The following is a 17,279-nucleotide window of genomic DNA, read 5'->3' as shown; positions in this document are numbered from 1 at the left end:
AGACGAGTCTGGACTATGGCCCTCATTCCAACCCTGGCGGTCATGGACCACCAGGGTGGAGGGACATGGAAGCACCGCCAACAGGCTGGCGGTGCTTCCAGGGCCATTCTGACCGCGGCGGTAAAGCCGCGGTCAGAAAAGGGGATCCGGCGGTTTCCCGCCGGCTTTCCCCTGGCCCGCCGCCATGGGGATTCTGACCCCCTTCCCGCCAGCCTGTTTCTGGCGGTTTACACCGCCAGAAACAGGATGGCGGGAACGGGTGTCGTGGGGCCCCTGGGGGCCCCTGCACTGCCCATGCCACTGGCATGGGCAGTGCAGGGGCCCCCTAACAGGGCCCCATAAAGATTTTCACTGTCTGCTTTGCAGACAGTGAAAATCGCGACGGGTGCAACTGCACCCGTCGCACCCCTGCAACTCCGCCGGCTCCATTCGGAGCCGGCTTCATTGTTGCAGGGTCTTTCCCGCTGGGCCGGCGGGCACCCTTTTGGTGGTCGCCCGCCGGCCCAGCGGGAAAGTCGAAATGACCCGCGCGGTCTTTTGACCGCGGAGCGGTCTTTCGACGGGGTTACTTTGGCGGGCGGCGTCTGCCGCCCGCCAAAGTCAGAATGACCCCCTATGTGTGTGTTACCGAGGAATTAAGATGATCCTTAACTAAGTGGGTATTACCCGAGAACTATGAGGAACGTTGACTCGCTGTGAATTAAAGAGTAGCAGATGCCACTGTGGGCTTATTTAATTGATGGGTAACTAAGATATCTCCTGCTGGCTTTGTGTTAAAGGGTAGTAAGCATTCTTTGGGCTCATTGTGAGTCATTGAGGACCTAAGAGAAAGGTAGGCTAAATGTGAGTTAGTGTATAACTAAGAGGACACTGTGCAAAAATAAATGTTAACACGTAGCCCCAGTCTGCCTGCTATAATAAAATGTTCACAGTTGTGAGGTGGAAGAGGGGCTTTGGGTAGGCAGAGCCTGGATAGGGGGCGGGACCTAGAACCATTTGGTGTCTGACTACATAGTTGACATCTGAGTGGAGGAGCGCTGGAAAGGAGGCGTAGCTTACTGGTAGAGAGAGAGAGACTCCCTAACCTGGGGGAAAAAATACAAAAAGCTTAGAGGCTGTTGCTGATGTTCTGGTGGGTTGTAGTTGCTAAACAACCGTCATGTAGGTTAGTTGTGCTGAATATCTTCAAAGGAGAGTGAATCCACCCTCTCCGGCTCATATTACACCATCTGATAAAGGCTCTTTAGGGGGTGCCCAGGTAAAAGGAATACATTTTGTGTGACACACATTGGCACATGTGTGTTGGCTAGAATACAGTTAAACACATGCTGCTCCAGGCACAAGGGTAATCACCAGAAGAAAGATTTATCCATCAGAACAATATTAGATGAAAATCTGTAATTTTGGTGTTCAGAAATTAATGCTTCAATCATGGATAAAACATTGACACATGAGGGGTTATCACAAATATCTTGGTGTTTCCAAGTGGTAACACAGCACCAATTAATAGCAATACTATGGGTAAGGAAGACCAGGGCGCCATGTTACCAGAAAAGCACAAGCTGATTCAATAAAGACCCCTAAGGAATGGATCCCAAAACCTGCCCTTCTTCTTCAGAGGATTAGTACATACATTTGAAATTGTTGTAAACATCTCCAGAATCTTTATCACTCATAACAACATAGTGTAATAGACGAACAACGTGGATGGGAAGCCATTCTCAACTGACTATCTTTGACATAATGGAATCCATACACAATTTAAGGCCTAGTGAATTCAACATTGCCATGAAAAAGCCCTTTACGACCTTTCCAAGGGCAAAACATGGGTTAGTTAATAGATTATAAGAATTAATATTTTGGCGATTTTCACAACTATTTGAATTCTATATACTGGACTATGCTACGATTATTGCGCTTTCTAAACTGGGTGTTGAAATTACTTTCAGAGGACACAAGCAGGACCTCACCGTATACCACAGAACAGTGCTGAACTCAGGCTGACATGCAGGAGTCAGTGCTATGAATCCTTAATCTCAGGTATTTTACTAGAGACAAAGTATTCCAATTATGAAATGGAGGAATCGTCTCCAGGGAAAAAAAAACATGCAGGATTAAAACACTCGAGCAGGCCAGGCGGCGTAATCCTGTTTTGACCAAAAACTGCTTGTTTAGTCCAAAATGGGACTACCCAGAAATTCATAGCAAAGGCATTAGAGCTACTCAGAACCAGTTCCTGAACGTTTTCTGGGAGTGCTGGTTTTCCTATTTTATGTAGTGGGTGAAGGATCCAAGTCTTATTATTGGTAGAGACATACTTCAGTGCTGTGAAACGTTATTTTTCCACTATTGAGCCTTTTATTTATCTTTTCAGGGAAAATTTACATTTAAAAATGGACGTACTTATGAGGGAGAATTTCAAAATGACGTCATAGCAGAGTTTCCCCATTTTCAGATGGACCGAATAAACACCCCTGACCTCAGTGGCATCCGCACACAAAGCCCCGTTGCTTCTGGTAAGGAACATGAATGGGTGCAAAGCATGTTGTTATTTTTTTTAATGAAAAGTGTGCATTGATTGCTGTGCACCCAATGGTTATTTGGCTGACTGTGCCAAGCACTGAGTTGAAAAAGATGGCCGCGGAAATATGCTAATACACTATACACTGAGACCGTCACGACAGGAGCGACATTATATGAGTGAGGTAGTACAGCTTGAAGTAATGGCAAAACCTTTTCTTGGTGCAGTTTTACCTCCCCATTTCAAGTTCAGCAGGTTGGAATGGGGCATAATGGAGTAAAATCGCATGTTTTGGTCCGTTCTGAGTCGCAAAACAGGAAAGTCTTCAGCTGCACAAATTTTACTTGGCATTTATGCAGGGAACAGTCTGTGCAATGTGTGCGCCCTTAGGGGCATATTTATAATGCCCTTGCGCACTTTGTGCCATATTAACGTAATTATTTTTTACGTTAATGTGGCCCAACGAGGCTGAAAACCCTGCGCCGTATTTACAGAGGGGCGCAATGCATGCATTGCGCAACTCGGTAACCCTTTGCGCTACATTATGCCTGCGCCAGGCATAATGTATGCAAAGAGGCGTTCCCCCTTTAGGGGACCCGGAAAAATGGTGTAAGGAAATCTATGCGATTTCCTTGCGCCATTTTTTATGGCAACTTTAACACCTGCTTAAGAGCAGGCGTTAAAAGGGAGCTTCCATTCTTTAGAAGGGGGCCCTATGTACTCTACAGGAATAGCGACAATATTTTGGCGCTACTCCTGCAGAGTACATCAATAGCGAAATTACACTATTGCCCCTATCCTGCTTCATGGTGCGCCATTTTTTAAATACAGTGCACACATGGTGGCAGTAGGGGGGTACATAGGGGCAGTGCCACTTTCCACAAATCTGCCCCTTATTATTTGTAACCTAGTTCAAACACAAACTCTGAATCGATTTTTACTGTGACCTCTGGAATGTGGGCTTGAAATGTGTAAAAGATTGCTTAGTAATCGCATTTCCATTTTTCACAGATGAACACTATATATTTGATGCACTACAATATGACAATATGAAATTCTTCTTCACCACACAAAGGGGTAGCGAGAGGAAATTATAAAGGGTCATATTACATTCATCGCAATAAAATCATTTAATACACAAAATACTGTGGTCCGTACGTCATACTAGATTCTTTCAGAGACTTCAAAATTGTTCCATTTCTACTGGTACTCCAGATTAAGTATGATGAGACTAGGATTAAAAGGGTGCCAACCACTTACTCTTACAGTGGCATGTTTCATCATTGGGTTTGCTCCTCACCCGCAACGTCTGGTGGTGGTGGGCTCACAAAGACATATGTTTGTGGGTATCTTAATCTGTATACGTTTTTCACCTTTGAAGGTCTTACTAGCGCTAAACTATGTATTAGTTTTTCCTTTTTACTGTTGCCTACCTAGCACACAATTAAATATGTGGCCGATGTGGGCTTTTAAGAACTTTCTCGTCTTTCAGTCATGATGTTTCTGCCTCTGTTTAGAATGCCTTCTTGATTAGAGGCATTCATCAGGACAACCCTCAGAACTACCCCACATGTCATCTATCGCCAAATCCGAGCCTCATTACTGTGTTTAATTAGAAGGGTAAAATACATGTGTGTATATAAGTTGCTGTCAAGGTGTTGCAGACCATGGCTCCTCTTTGGAGGATTCTTCAGTCTCAGGTTTATTTACTTTTCAGTGTTGGTGAGCAGATGGGTTTCTCTGCGAACAATGCCCCTTGGCTACTGTATTATGGCACCTGCCCGTATCTTTCTGGCCTCAATTTCCATAGTCCAGTAAAAGTGAGCAGAAACCCTGAGGATGAAGCATTCCACCTTTATTGGGTTAGGGTTCAGCATCCTCTTTAATCCTAATTTTATCAGATTGAATCTGGATTACAGTTGAGAAAGAAACATTTGTGAAGTCTCAAAATTAATCTAGCACTTCATTAGGACCATAATGTGAAATTCACTAAAGCCCCCTTTCTATTCATGTTGTATCAACGTTGCATGTCATGTTCTTCAAAACATTCCAAACCGACACCAGGCGCAGGAGACATGTAGAGGCACAGAGTGGCGGGCAGAGTGTGGACTACAAAATGGTCTTAAAGGATTGACTTGAAGATAGGAATAGCAGGTCATAGATTAGCTGCTAGTAACTAGTGCCATAGGTAAACCATATAGTAAACAGCCCCTCCATTTGCATTTTAATTCAGTTGTTATTTGATTTTTGTCCCTTTATTTAGCACCTCACTTAACTTGGAGGTCTTGGTGATTGCCTAGGTCCGAGAAAGACCCTCCCCGCAGATGAAGGGGTGGGTGAGGGAGTGAGAGGTAGGATGTCTAAATCATTAGGCACAAGTAAATCAAAGATAAGTAAAGTCAAGTATTGTTCATTTATTATCTGGCTGGGATAGAACCTAAATAGCACCCTCTTACACTTTACGATTACTTTCAGCACCTTGAGTCTTCCTGTAATACAAAACAGTAAGGAACTTTAGAAAACATACACTATGTCAGCAGACATAATGCTCACTCTGCAAGGGGATTGAGGAGAGGCATTTCTGAAAACCACCTAAACAATGGTGGCTCTTATGTATGCAAAATTGACACACATTCCCAAATAGAGGATGCATAGAAAAAACTATTCCTAAATAGAGGATGCATAAAATAACTACTAGGCATAACTGGTCAACTCGCTTACGCCCTCTGCCACCATACAACAACTCTTCTATGTATATTTTCTGCACTTTGTACTTATTACGTACTACCTTATTGTCAGGATGTGATTGAGTTATGTTGGGAATTATGTTTTTGAGGTCGAGGTGGACAGTACAGCTTCCTGCATGACTTAGGGCTTACAATATACAAGGATGAGAAGTTTGGGTCAGCCCCCCTTAACCACTGGCTTATTTCAGCCTTTGGCGTAAGACATTATCAATCACATCTTAGATTAACCCAAAGGAGAGTTTACTTTCTCACAGTCATGCTATTGGCCGGTTGACGTATCATTCTGCTTCCTATGGAGTACCTGCAATGCAATGGATGAGAAACTATTTTGAATAAGAAAGGTACACTCAACCACCATACGTTTTCACATTCAGGGCCATATTTATACTTTTTGACGCAAAACTGCGCTAACGCAGTTGTGCGTCAAAAAAATTAGCGCCGGCTAACGCCATTCTGAAGCGCCATGCGGGCGCCGTATTTAATCAATGACGTTAGCCGGCGTTAGCCGCCGGCGCTGCCTGGTGTGCGTGGAAAAAAACGACGTACACCAGGCAGCGCCGGCGTAGGGGGAAATGGGGCTTGGGCGTCAAAAAATGGGGCAAGTCAGGTTGAGGCAAATTTTTCGCCTCAACCCGATTTGCGCCATTTTTTTCGACTCCCAACCCCCATAGAAATGACTCCTGTCTTAGCAAAGACAGGAGTCATGCCCCCTTGCCCAATGGCCATGCCCAGGGGACTTCTGTCCCCTGGGCATGGTCATTGGGCATAGTGGCATGTAGGGGGGCACAAATCAGGCCCCCTATGCCACACAAAAAAAAAAAAAAAAACACTTACCTGAACTTAGCTTAATGTCCCTGGGATGGGTCCCTCCAGCCTTGGGTGTCCTCCTGGGGTGGGCAAGGGTGACAGGGGGTGTCCCTGGGGGCATGGGAGGGCACCTCTGGGCTCCTTCAGAGCCCACAGGTCCCTTAACGCCTGCCTTTTCCAGGCGCTAAAAAACGGCGCAAAAGCGGCCGTACGTCAATTTTTGTGACCCGCCCACTCCCGGGAGTGAGTTTTGCCCGGGAGTGTAAATACGGCGCACATGCCTCGGAGTCAATTTTTTAGACGTGAACGCCTACCTTGCATATCATTAACGCAAAGTAGGTGTCCACGCAAAAAAATTACGCAAACTCCATGGACTTTGGCGCTAGACGCGTCTAACGCCAAAGTATAAATATGGAGTAAGTTTTGCGTCGAAATTGCGTCAAAAAAAACGACGCAATTCCGGCGCAAACGGAGTATAAATATGCCCCTCAATTCTTCATTTAATTCATGCTTTGCGTACCTAAGGCAACCCTTCGTTTTTTCTGTATAGGTATTTCTGATTGTTTTAATTTATTACATCACCAATACCTCTTCACTTCCACTAATCCCATCACAAACAGTATATTATCCGCAAAATGACACCATCACCAATACTACCACCACCAACATATATCATCACCGCTATTAATAGACCACACAACTCTAATACCGCCACCTAACACCACCAAATATATCACCAATGCCACCACCATCACAAATACTACACCACAATCAACAACACCAGGAATACTGGCACCACCCATATCGCCAATGCCACCACACCAGCACTGCTATTGCCACCATCACTACCAAGCATTGGCAAAGCCACCAAGGCCTGTATTGCATAATGGCCTCACTCTCCCTGCTTACACCACTGCGCACCTTTAAACAGGTACGCCAGGTACAAACATGGACAGTGCCCTCTATTACAAGTAATGCACTGCCCCCGAGGCAGATACAAACTCACGCTGCCCTGAGGGAAAGGCATTAGTGAATTACGGAGTGGCGCTATGTGCACCAGCACTGTCCGTATTACAGAAGAGGGCTCACAAGCACCTGCTCCATCTTCTGAACTACAACAGTGCCCTGGGGCACAGAAAACGGGTGCACACACTTGATGCACTCCCAGGACACTGCTAATAATAATGCCCCTGGTCTGAGTTTACTGTGCTGTTGTATGGAAACATAATTTCTGCATGACTCTCTTGGCATGCACCAGCACATTAAATCCCGACCTATTGATTTTCCCAATACTTGCTTCTCAGGTGGCGGCCTCTTGTGAACGGTTAGATACCCAATCACAGCAGACATTAGCACTTTCATGTGCTTCTCCCTGATAAAAGGCTGTCACTGGATTCAACCGAGCATTGTTGTGAGCCCTAGCCCTTCTCACCTTGCCAAAAGGAGTCAATGTTCTCCTGGGTTCACTTAGAGTACCGTAGCAGAACATGCTAACTGCAGGGCCGGGCCCAGGTCTATCGCAGCCTGGAAAATAAGGATGAAAATGATTTTAGATGAGACTCCCACCACTTTCAGCCTCTGAACCCAAAATCGTCATGCTCCTTAATGCCCCGACACTCTCTTAAAGAGATTATTAATGCCCTGTCATTTCAGTCACAGCCTTCATTCAGGTCCACATGCGCCCTATCAATTTTTATTCTCAAAAGCAGAACGAGACATACTCATGCAAATGTAGTCCATGCCTAGAGCATGGCACAGTAGCAAGAAGGTTTATCCAATCTGTAGCGGAAGGTGCACCTCTCCTCCCTTTTTTTAAAGGTTTACTAGCTGTGTGCTTTGTGAGATGTGCAACTTCACAACTTCGCACAACCCTAAACGTTACTGTTACATTAACTCTTGTCTTAATACCGAATCGGTCATTTTGTGCTGAATGCTACGCTTGCTGAGATAAATGTACACAACATGGAGACGAGGTGTAGATATGACAGTGGAAATGACACGAGGTAAGGGGTGGGGGAATTTGACTGTGAGAAACATTTCATCAATATATGTGGAATTTTGGAGCAAAGGTCTAAAATGCGACTACAATTCTAAACAAGTGAAAATACATTAAAAAGTTCAGGTATTGCAGTCAAAGCAGCAGAGCAAAAAAGCAAAAATACCAAACCACTAAAACTGGATGGGAGCACAGCATGGATATCAATCAATGGCCCTGCATTCCTGGGAAAAAACCCTGCGCACATCAGAACTATTGTCTTTTTGTTTTCCAAAAACAAACTTCCAAGCAGGGTAAGAACAACATGATACCAACTTGGCAAATTATTCTTCCTTCACTGTAGCCACCACACAGCAGTTGAATTGAAGTCAGCAAGATCCCTGCACTGCAACCGTGTAGCTCAAAATAGGACTTGATAGAAGGTTGCCTAACTATAAATGACAGTCAGAGTTTTTAAATGTATGTGAAAATGTGAAATTGAATTATGCTTATGATTTACTGTAATCAACTTTTACCAATTACAGAGGAAAATGGTGTAGTGTTAAAATTCGGGGAAATACTATTATTATTAATAATTCAGCACTTAGGTCCTTATTTAGAGTTTGTCAGACAGAATACTCAGTCACAAATATGGTGGTTATCCAGTCAATCATACTACAGGTACATTTAAGCCCGTGGCACTTCTAATAGGCAAACTCAATATCCATCACGTTTTGACGGAGTATCCTGTCCGCCGAACACTACTGAAAAATAAACAACATTGGTGATGAATTACACTTTGGTAGGCCGCACACATTATTTAGAGCACCTTGCTTGCTTGGTGGGCTGCTCTTGGACGAAACTGCATCCACCAGTATGCCGGTGTGACTGCTAACACCAAGCAGCATACAAAGGTTTTGGCCTCCTTTACATTTCCGAAACAAACCCCTTATCAGAGATTTGTTTCTGAAAAAGAAAACTTAAATGGCTCAGGTCGTTTTCTCCCTGCTCCTGGAGCTATAGGTTATTTTCCCTGCTCTACATCTGTCATGCTCTGGAAGGCACAGTAGTGCTAAGAAACCAGTGACATTAACCAGTCCTAAATAGAGTGGGACGACCGTCACTGTGATCTAGTGACTCAATAGTGGGCGCTCTGTCAGGGACAGGTTTTGAGGCTCCCAATACCTCTTTGTGGGGTGCAGCAGGGGACCTGTGAGTTTGGTGGAAATGCATCTGCTGTTTTTTGGCAGATGCCCTGCACGAGCCAACGTCTAAATGACCACCTACGCTATTTTAAAGAATGTTGCTTATGGGTCAAAACATGAGGCACTATGCCTTATTGAAGCACATTGTGGTGTGAAATATGGTTTCATGTTGGAGCCATTTGCACTAAGACATGCTGCATATCATAAAGGGTGGGACACGGACCAGACAATGTGTAGGGAAGGGAATCCACACCCAACTGAAGAAAAACTTTCAAAGGACAATGGCGGTATAAAATTTGCAGCTCTCCATAAGGAGTTAATAGCAACTGATGTATTACAAGGAAATATATAATAGGAAAGCTAGTAAATATTTTTCAGAATTTTCACTGAACTTATGTCAATAAATAGCTTCACTTTATGAATGTACAGTGTACATACAAATTGTTGATAGCATGACATGGGAACTCTTTAATGTCAGTATGTGCACAGCAATCCACAGATTAATAATATAGTATATGAAGAAACTTTAGGCTTTTTTGCACTTTTTGGTAACCGGTCTTTGAACGAACCTACAACCTTTTTGAAAAGTTTATGTGCAAGTCACACCAGTTGCTCTCAATCCTTTTTTTTTTTTTTAATATATCTTTATTAACTTTCACTGCATTACATCTGCAACATTATTGGTGACATCAACAATTTTCCATTCAGTACATATAATTGATCTTTGAACATACAACATGTTCCTGCATTCTCTAGTGCTCCCACCGCATTTCTTTTTATCCTAGACGTGTTTAGTATCCTTAAAGATGCAATGTGCCTAGGTTGTTTCAGTGGCTTAGGAGTATATCCCTGTCCTGTGGTCGCTATTAACCTGGAGTACCCACGTGTCTGTATAACAGACTTCTCTAAAACTACTTATTATTTTAACTTGATGGCACTATTTCAAACAGACTACATTCACAGCCGTGGTGGGTGTTACTCATTGCTTCCTTGTTCTTCTATTTTTTCCCCTCTTTCATTCAACTGAGGCTGAGCCAGTACCTTCTTCTGATTATTGTCCCTGACTCCTCAAACTGAAATAGATGTGCTTTGGGGGTGAGTACATCCATGTCCTCTATCATGGGGTTCAGCCTTCCTGTCACCTTCACCACCCGCTCCAGATGGTCCTGGTCTCCCTCTCTCCATTCCTTCTCTCATGGGTTCTCCAGCCTGCCCCACTGCCTCGTGCCCTGCCCTACTAGTCACTCTGGGTTTCCCCTGCCACCCCCCCTTCCTTAGTCTGACTATCCCACCTTAGGAGTATTTCTTCCCATACTAGAGCGATGGGGGTTTGGCGCATGCCCCTTGCCTCCTCACTTTTCAGCACTTGCAGTTCTGCTCGGGCCCATTTTGACACGTCCCGCCTCCATACACTTGCTGATGGGCAGCTGGGGGATTTCCAGCCCATCGTAATTCGTCTCCTATAGAGAACAAGTGCCAGGTCTAGAAAGCGGCCCCTCACTTTCCCTAGAGGGGTACCCACCCTCAAGCCCAGTAAGCATGTCGCTGGGGACAGCCCAATCTCCACCCCCATCACTCGTGTCAGGTCGGCCAGCGCTGCAGCCCAGCCCCTCTGGAGCTCTGGTTCCACACCATATGATCGAAGTCTGCACTTACGTTACCACACCTAGGGCATGTCTTGGGGGTTTCCCCATAAATTCGTGTCAATCTGTGTGGGGTGAGGTATGTTCTATGCATATAGTTGTACTGTATATACCTCAACCGGGTGTTTCTGGATACCGTACGAGGATATGCTAGTGCCCTGCCCCACTCCGCGTCTGTTAATTCCCTACTCACTGTCTTTTCCCACTGTTCTCTTCGGGGCTGCAATGCATCCAATGATTCCTCATTTTGGGACCTGTAGATCCTAGCAATTAAGTGAGATTCCCCACCAGACGTTAGTAGTAAGTGTAGTACTCTGTGGGTGGGAGGCTCTGCATTAATTGTACCCCAGTGTTCTCTAAGGGTATGTGTTAGTTTCCTGTACTGGAGAAACTGTCCCCTTGGGACTCCCATTTCTGTTAAATACGAAAAAGACCTCAGCACCCCCTCTCGGAACAGCGCCCCAACTGTCCCCACTCCCGCCTTCTTCCAGGGTCCAAGGCCAAAGCCCACCGGATTCCTCTCGTCTATTCCTTCCCTTAGTACCGAGAGTGGGAGCTCCGGGGAGTAAGGCTGTCCCACCCCTGCTCTTCTCATACTTTTATTCCAACATGCTGCCGCTACTCTCGTCATCATACTGTCCGCTTGCTTGGTCCCTTTCATATTCACCATCCGCGCAATGATTCGTTCCATTCCAATCTCTCCTTGAGCAGTGCATCTATCCAATTGTCACTTTCCTCCCATCCACGCCGCAATCCACTGCAATTGTGATGCTAAATAATAAAACTCAAAGTCAGGGACTCCCAGGCCCCCCAGATGTGTCGGCCTACAAAGAGTCGAAAGTGCTGTGCGTCTCCAGCCTTCGTCCCATATAAGCTCTCTGATCAGCGTTTTAAGTTTGCGAAACCACGCTGAAGTGACCAGTGGCGGCAGTTTCGCGAAATAGTAAAGTAACCGGGGCAGGACTATAATTTTGGACAGTGCAACTCTGGCCATTGTGGTTAGCCTCAGGGAGTGCCAGAACATTACTGAGGCAGGTAGGGAGCGGAGTGCCCTCCCAAGATTGCCATCACAGAGGTCCCCCACCTCATGGAACACCTGTATTCCCAGGTACTTAAATGTCCTCGGCGCCCAGCCTACGTCCTCGGGGCACGAAGCGGGCCGGTCGCATCCCGCTAGCATTGGGAAAACATATGTTTTGCCTCTATTGAGACGCAGTCCCGATTAGGACCCAAAATGCTCAAGGGCATCCAGAGCCCAGGGGAGTCCCGTCTCTCCGTCTCTGAGGTAGATAAGTATATCATCTGCATAAAGGGAAACGATGTGCTCCGATTGTCCCCATTGTATCCCTTTACCCTTGCCATCCCTTCGTAGTTGGGCTGCCAGCGGCTCGATGGCCAGTGCGAATAATAGTGGCGATAGAGGGCAACCCTGCCTAATGCCCCTGTGAATTGGGTAGGTGTCGGATACCGTCTTGCCTGTCCTCACCCTAGCCAGGGGGGACGCATATAGTAAGTCCACCCATTTTACCCAACCCTCTCCCAACCCCATCTTTCTCATCACTGTCCTCAGGTAGTCCCACCTAACTGAGTCGAAGGCTTTTTCGAAGTCCACGGCAAGTAGTACCCCAGTCGAAGGTTTCACTTCCCTGGGCATATGTAGGATGGCAAATAGTCGTCTCAAGTTAAGGGATGTGCTCCGGTGCGGGACAAACCCGTTCTGATCCTCATGTATCAGCTTGGGCATGTGGCCAAGCAGCCGATTGGCCAAAATTTTGCTAAGTATTTTAAAATCATTGTTCAACATTGACAAGGGGCGAAAGTTAGCAACAGATGTCTCTCTAGCTTTGGATTTGGGCAGTGGGACCACCAATGCTTCCCTCAGTGTGGCCGGTAGCACACCCCTGCTCAGTGTCTCGGAATACACCTCCGCCAGTCTGGGGGCCAGTAAGGTTTCGTATTTCTTATAGAAATCCGTAGGCAAGCCGCCCGTCCCCGGTGTCTTCCCGGGCGCTAATTGCGATATGGCATTCCTTATCTCATCTACTGTCACTGCTGCCCCCAGCTCCTCCTGTTCCTCATTTGTCAGCGTTGACAATGGGAGTTGCTTCAGATACGCCCCAAGAGCAGGATCGTCGAGCTCCCCGGGTTTCCTATATAAATGAGCATAGTACTCTTTGAAGGCGTCATTTATAGCGTTCGGACTGTGTCTTCCCTCTCCATCCATGGTTATCACCTTGGTGATAGGCTCTCCTTCCCCTCCGGACCTTACCAGCCACGCCAGCATTCTGCCTGATCTCCCCTCCTCAGAGTGTAATGAGGCCATATAGTTTTGCACACTATGGCATCTAAGTTGTTCTTCAACCTGGGAGTGGTCTTTCCGTGCCTGGGCATACTTTTCTCTTTCCTACTCGTCTGTACCCTGTCTCCATTCCCACTCATGTATTTCCTTCTCGAGTTTGGTCAGTTCCCGTTCTAGCGTTCGTCTCACCCCCGTCGTCTGTCCCATGCAGTATCCCCTGGTTGTCACTTTAAGGGTCTCCCATTCAACAGATCTAGAGTCAGTGGATCCCTCATTAATTTTAATATGGTCAGCTAGGAAGAGACGAAGGCCATCCCTGTACACCTGGTCCTCTAAGGCTCCAGGGGCCAATCGCCACATCGGGATGGGGGGCCTAACCTCCTTCATTCTCCAAGTCACTAGTAGAGGATTATGGTCAGAGAGCGTGCGTCCCAGGTATTCAGAGTGGACCATCCCCTGCATCAGTGTTGCTGTACAAACCACCCTGTCAATTCTGGTGTGCACCCTGTGGAGTCCTGAGTAGTAGGAATAATCTTTTTCGGCAGGGTGTTGCTCACACCATATGTCCAATAATTCCCATGCATCTAGCCATTCTCTAAGCTTTTGGGCTACTCTACTTGTCATTGCCCCAGATAGTGGCGGGGTGGAGCGGTCCAGTTCTATATCTAACACGCTGTTAAAGTCTCCCCCTATCAAGAGGCCTCCCCCCGCTGACTCGTGAGTTGACCTGACAGCCGTGTCATAAAAGGGATCTGGTCCTGGTTGGGGGCATAAATGCAACTCAGGGTAATCGGCACACAGTGTAACCTTCCTTCTAAAACCACATATCTGCCTTCTTGGTCAATATTGGTGGATTCTACTGCAAAGGGAACCCCAGCACGTACCCATATCAGCGCCCCCCTGGCGTATGCAGAATACTCCGTGGCGTACACCTGACCCCTCCATCTTCGCCTTATCTTTTCTGCTTCCCCTTTTGCTAGGTGGGTCTCTTGTAGTAACGCCACTTGAATACCCCTCCTTTTTAGGTAGGACAGTATTTTGTGTCTTTTGTTTGGTGTTCCCATCCCCGCACATTCCATGTTAGCAGATTATACTCTGCCATATCGGAAAAACATTTGTAACATTTTCTTCTTGGCCTGCCCCAATGGCCTGAGATCTTCTGCGTCTAACTGTATGTCTAATCCTAACAACCCACCTACTGCAGAGCGCCATCAAAACTAACAATCTTGAACCCCAACTCTCCTTCCCCAGGGCGCCCCCTAAACAGAAGGCTGCCCAAAATATTGTGCAACTGTGCAACTCAGTCAAACAGTCAACTCTAGTTCTCGCCATACTGTTGGAATGGACGAGACTCTAGTGGGGGGGACCATGTCCGGAGGGGCCACCAGATCGCTGTCCACCTCCACCTCAGGGCTGCGCTGCTTTTTCGTTTACCCAAGCTCATCCGCTGTCTGTGGGGTCACCCTTGGTGCCTGCACCGAGCAGCTCGACCCGTCCACCGAGGACATCACCGTGCCGTTCGACTCTCCGCCTGAGTCCCTGGGGGCGACTCCTCTCTGCTCATGGAGGCAGCAGCCTCTAGTGCCGCCTTTTTCCCCATTTCCTTTTGCGACTGGGTTGGTGCCAAGCGGGGTCGGTTCCTGGTTCGCCGCCTTCCCGAGCCCCGGCGCACTCCACCGCCCCCCAGTCACCCATTTGCATGTCGCACCATTTGGGTCCCTCGAGCCTCCAGCCAGTCCCACACCTCCTCTGGAGTCTGAAAAAATGTGGTCTTACCGTCCATGGTCACCTTTAGTTTTGCCGGGAAAAGGAGCGAGTATTGGATTCCTTCCTCTCTCAAGGCCCTCTTGACTGTCAGGAATGAGGCTCGCTTGGTTTGAACTTCCAGTGTGAAGTCGGGGAATAGTGTCACCTCCCCGTTCGTGACTTTAAAAGGGCCCGCTTCTCTGGCTCTTTGTAAAAGAATATCCCTGTCTCTATAGTGCAGGAGTCTGGCGATCACCACACGCGGAGGACGACCCGGTGCCAAAGGCCTCAAAGGCACCCGGTGCGCCCGCTCCAGGGTGTAGAAAGGGGTCAGGCACTCTGGGGCCACGGCAGTACGCAACCATTCCTCCAGAAACTTCAACATGTTCGTTCCTTCGGCCTCCTCCGGCAGCCCCACCACCCGTACGTTGTTTCTGCGGCTTCTGCCTTCCGCGTCCTCTGCTCTTTGCTCTAGGTGCGCAACCCTATCTGTTAGGCACGTCACCTCGGCTTTTAGGTCTTTTTGTTGCGGTGCAATTTCAGCCAAGACATTCTCAGCGTCTTTTACTTTATCCACTAACTTGTGGTGGTCTGCCCTCAGCAGGCCGACTTCAACTGCGACCTGGTTGATATCCCGTTGTAGAGTAGTTTTAGTGTCCTCTATTGCACCTAGGATCTTATCTAAGGTGTCCTGCACTCTAAGTTGGGGAGGGTCCAGCGGCTCAGCGGGTGTCATATTGTCCATTGTTTTGCCTTTATGGCGGTTCTTGGGGGACATCTGGCACCCGGGGAGGACCTCCTCCCAGATCTGGGCGATAGGCCGACTTTACTTCGGTCTCCTACACTATTCCTCCCTTCCAGCTCTACTCAGGTTGGACCGAGCCCTCCGTTCTGGGATCTCGCTGGTTTCCGTTTGGTCTCTCCCTTCGCTCTCCGCCTCCGGGTGACCTCCCGCGCTAGCTCATCGTAACAGGCCTGCCGGGATCCCACAGGCGGTCGGTGCCTCTCTACTCATCACCGTTCGAGGCCGGAAGGCCCCTCGGCCCAGGTTCCACCTCCGCCCGCCGGGGTTCCTCTCTCTCTGTTTATTATTTATTTATTCAAGGGCCCCCTTCAGTGTGCTGATCTTTGGGGGCGCCGGTGTGTTCCAGTGGGGCCACGCCGGAGTCCAATGGTCCTCCAGTGCCAGGAGAGTCACATGCAGCACTCACCCTACTCCAGGGCGCCGATTTCGGGCCTCCGCCTTCTCCTCCTGTTCCTCGGTGCAGCTCCGTGAGGTTCTTATGTGTCCAGAGGGTCAGATCCCGTGTCCTCTCTTCCCCAACACCGGGCGCAGGTACCGATCGTCCGGCGATCAGGGCCCACTGGCTCCGCCCGCCTCCTTGCTGCTGTATTTCTTTGGGGCTCGCTCTCTGGGATCCCACAGGCGGTCGGTGCCTCTCTACTCATCACCGTTCAAGGCCGGAAGGCCCCTCGGCCCAGGTTCCACCACCGCCCGCCGGGGTTCCTCTCTCTCTGTTTATTATTTATTTATTTATTTATTCAAGGGCCCCCTTCAGGGTGCTGATCTTTGGGGGCGCCGGTGTGTTCAAGTGGGGCCCCGCCGGAGACCAAGGGTCCTCCAGTGCCAGGAGAGTCACATGCAGCACTCACCCTACTCCGGGGCGCCGATTTCGGGCCTCCGCCTTCTCCTCCTGTTCCTCGGTGCAGCTCCATGAGGTTCTTATGTGTCCAAAGGGTCAGATCCCGTGTCCTCTCTGCCCCAACACCGGGCGCAGGCACCGATCGTCCGGCGATCAGGGCCCACTGGCTCCGCCCGCCTCCTTGCTGCTGTGTTTCTTTGGGGCTCGCTCTTCAGGTCCAAGCTGCGTCTCCGCCGCACACCCTCAGTACACCTTCGACCCAGTGAGCGCCCTCTAGTCCGGCGCCGTCCCCTGCTAAGTCGCTCCGCTCCCGGTCTCTCCTGTTCCTCGTGTGCCGCCGGTCTCTCTTCGCCGGCCGCGTGCTCACACTCGGGTCCCCGGCTGCTCAGGGCCCACCGAGCAGACAGCTCTGAAGTTCCCCTACCTACACCGGAGCCTCTCAGCCTCGGCAGTTCGGGCCCCACGGTTTTGCAGTGTCCTCGACAGCTCTCCCGCTCCGCGATTGCGGTTTGCCCCAGGGCTGGGTGTAGATTTAACAGGATTATTTGCAGGCCCCTCCGGCGCTCCTAACTTATGCGTGCGCCATCTTCGATCGCACGGCCACGGCCCCCTTGCGCTCAATCTTTATGTTGTTTAAATGAAGTACTGCTTGTACTTAAATCATCACTGGTATGCACCAAATAATTTTGACCA

At 48.3% G+C, this 17,279-nt stretch overlaps 1 protein-coding gene across 4 annotated transcripts in view; it reads left to right on the top strand.

The window, feature by feature from the left end:
• RSPH10B (radial spoke head 10 homolog B) overlaps window positions 1-17,279 on the top strand; it is a 232,302-nt gene that overhangs the window by 101,577 nt on the left and 113,446 nt on the right. For all 4 annotated transcript variants that reach the window (XM_069210152.1, XM_069210149.1, XM_069210150.1 and 1 more), the window contains exon 9: window positions 2,375-2,516. In XM_069210152.1, coding sequence (XP_069066253.1) covers window positions 2,375-2,516 — 142 coding nt within the window. The remainder of the gene's footprint in view (window positions 1-2,374; window positions 2,517-17,279) is intronic.

The sequence above is a fragment of the Pleurodeles waltl genome, chromosome 10 (genome assembly GCF_031143425.1).
Source record: "Pleurodeles waltl isolate 20211129_DDA chromosome 10, aPleWal1.hap1.20221129, whole genome shotgun sequence".
Lineage (NCBI taxonomy): Eukaryota > Metazoa > Chordata > Amphibia > Caudata > Salamandridae > Pleurodeles > Pleurodeles waltl.
Note: the sequence above shows the minus strand (reverse complement) of the source record. Positions and strands in the feature narration are given on the sequence as shown.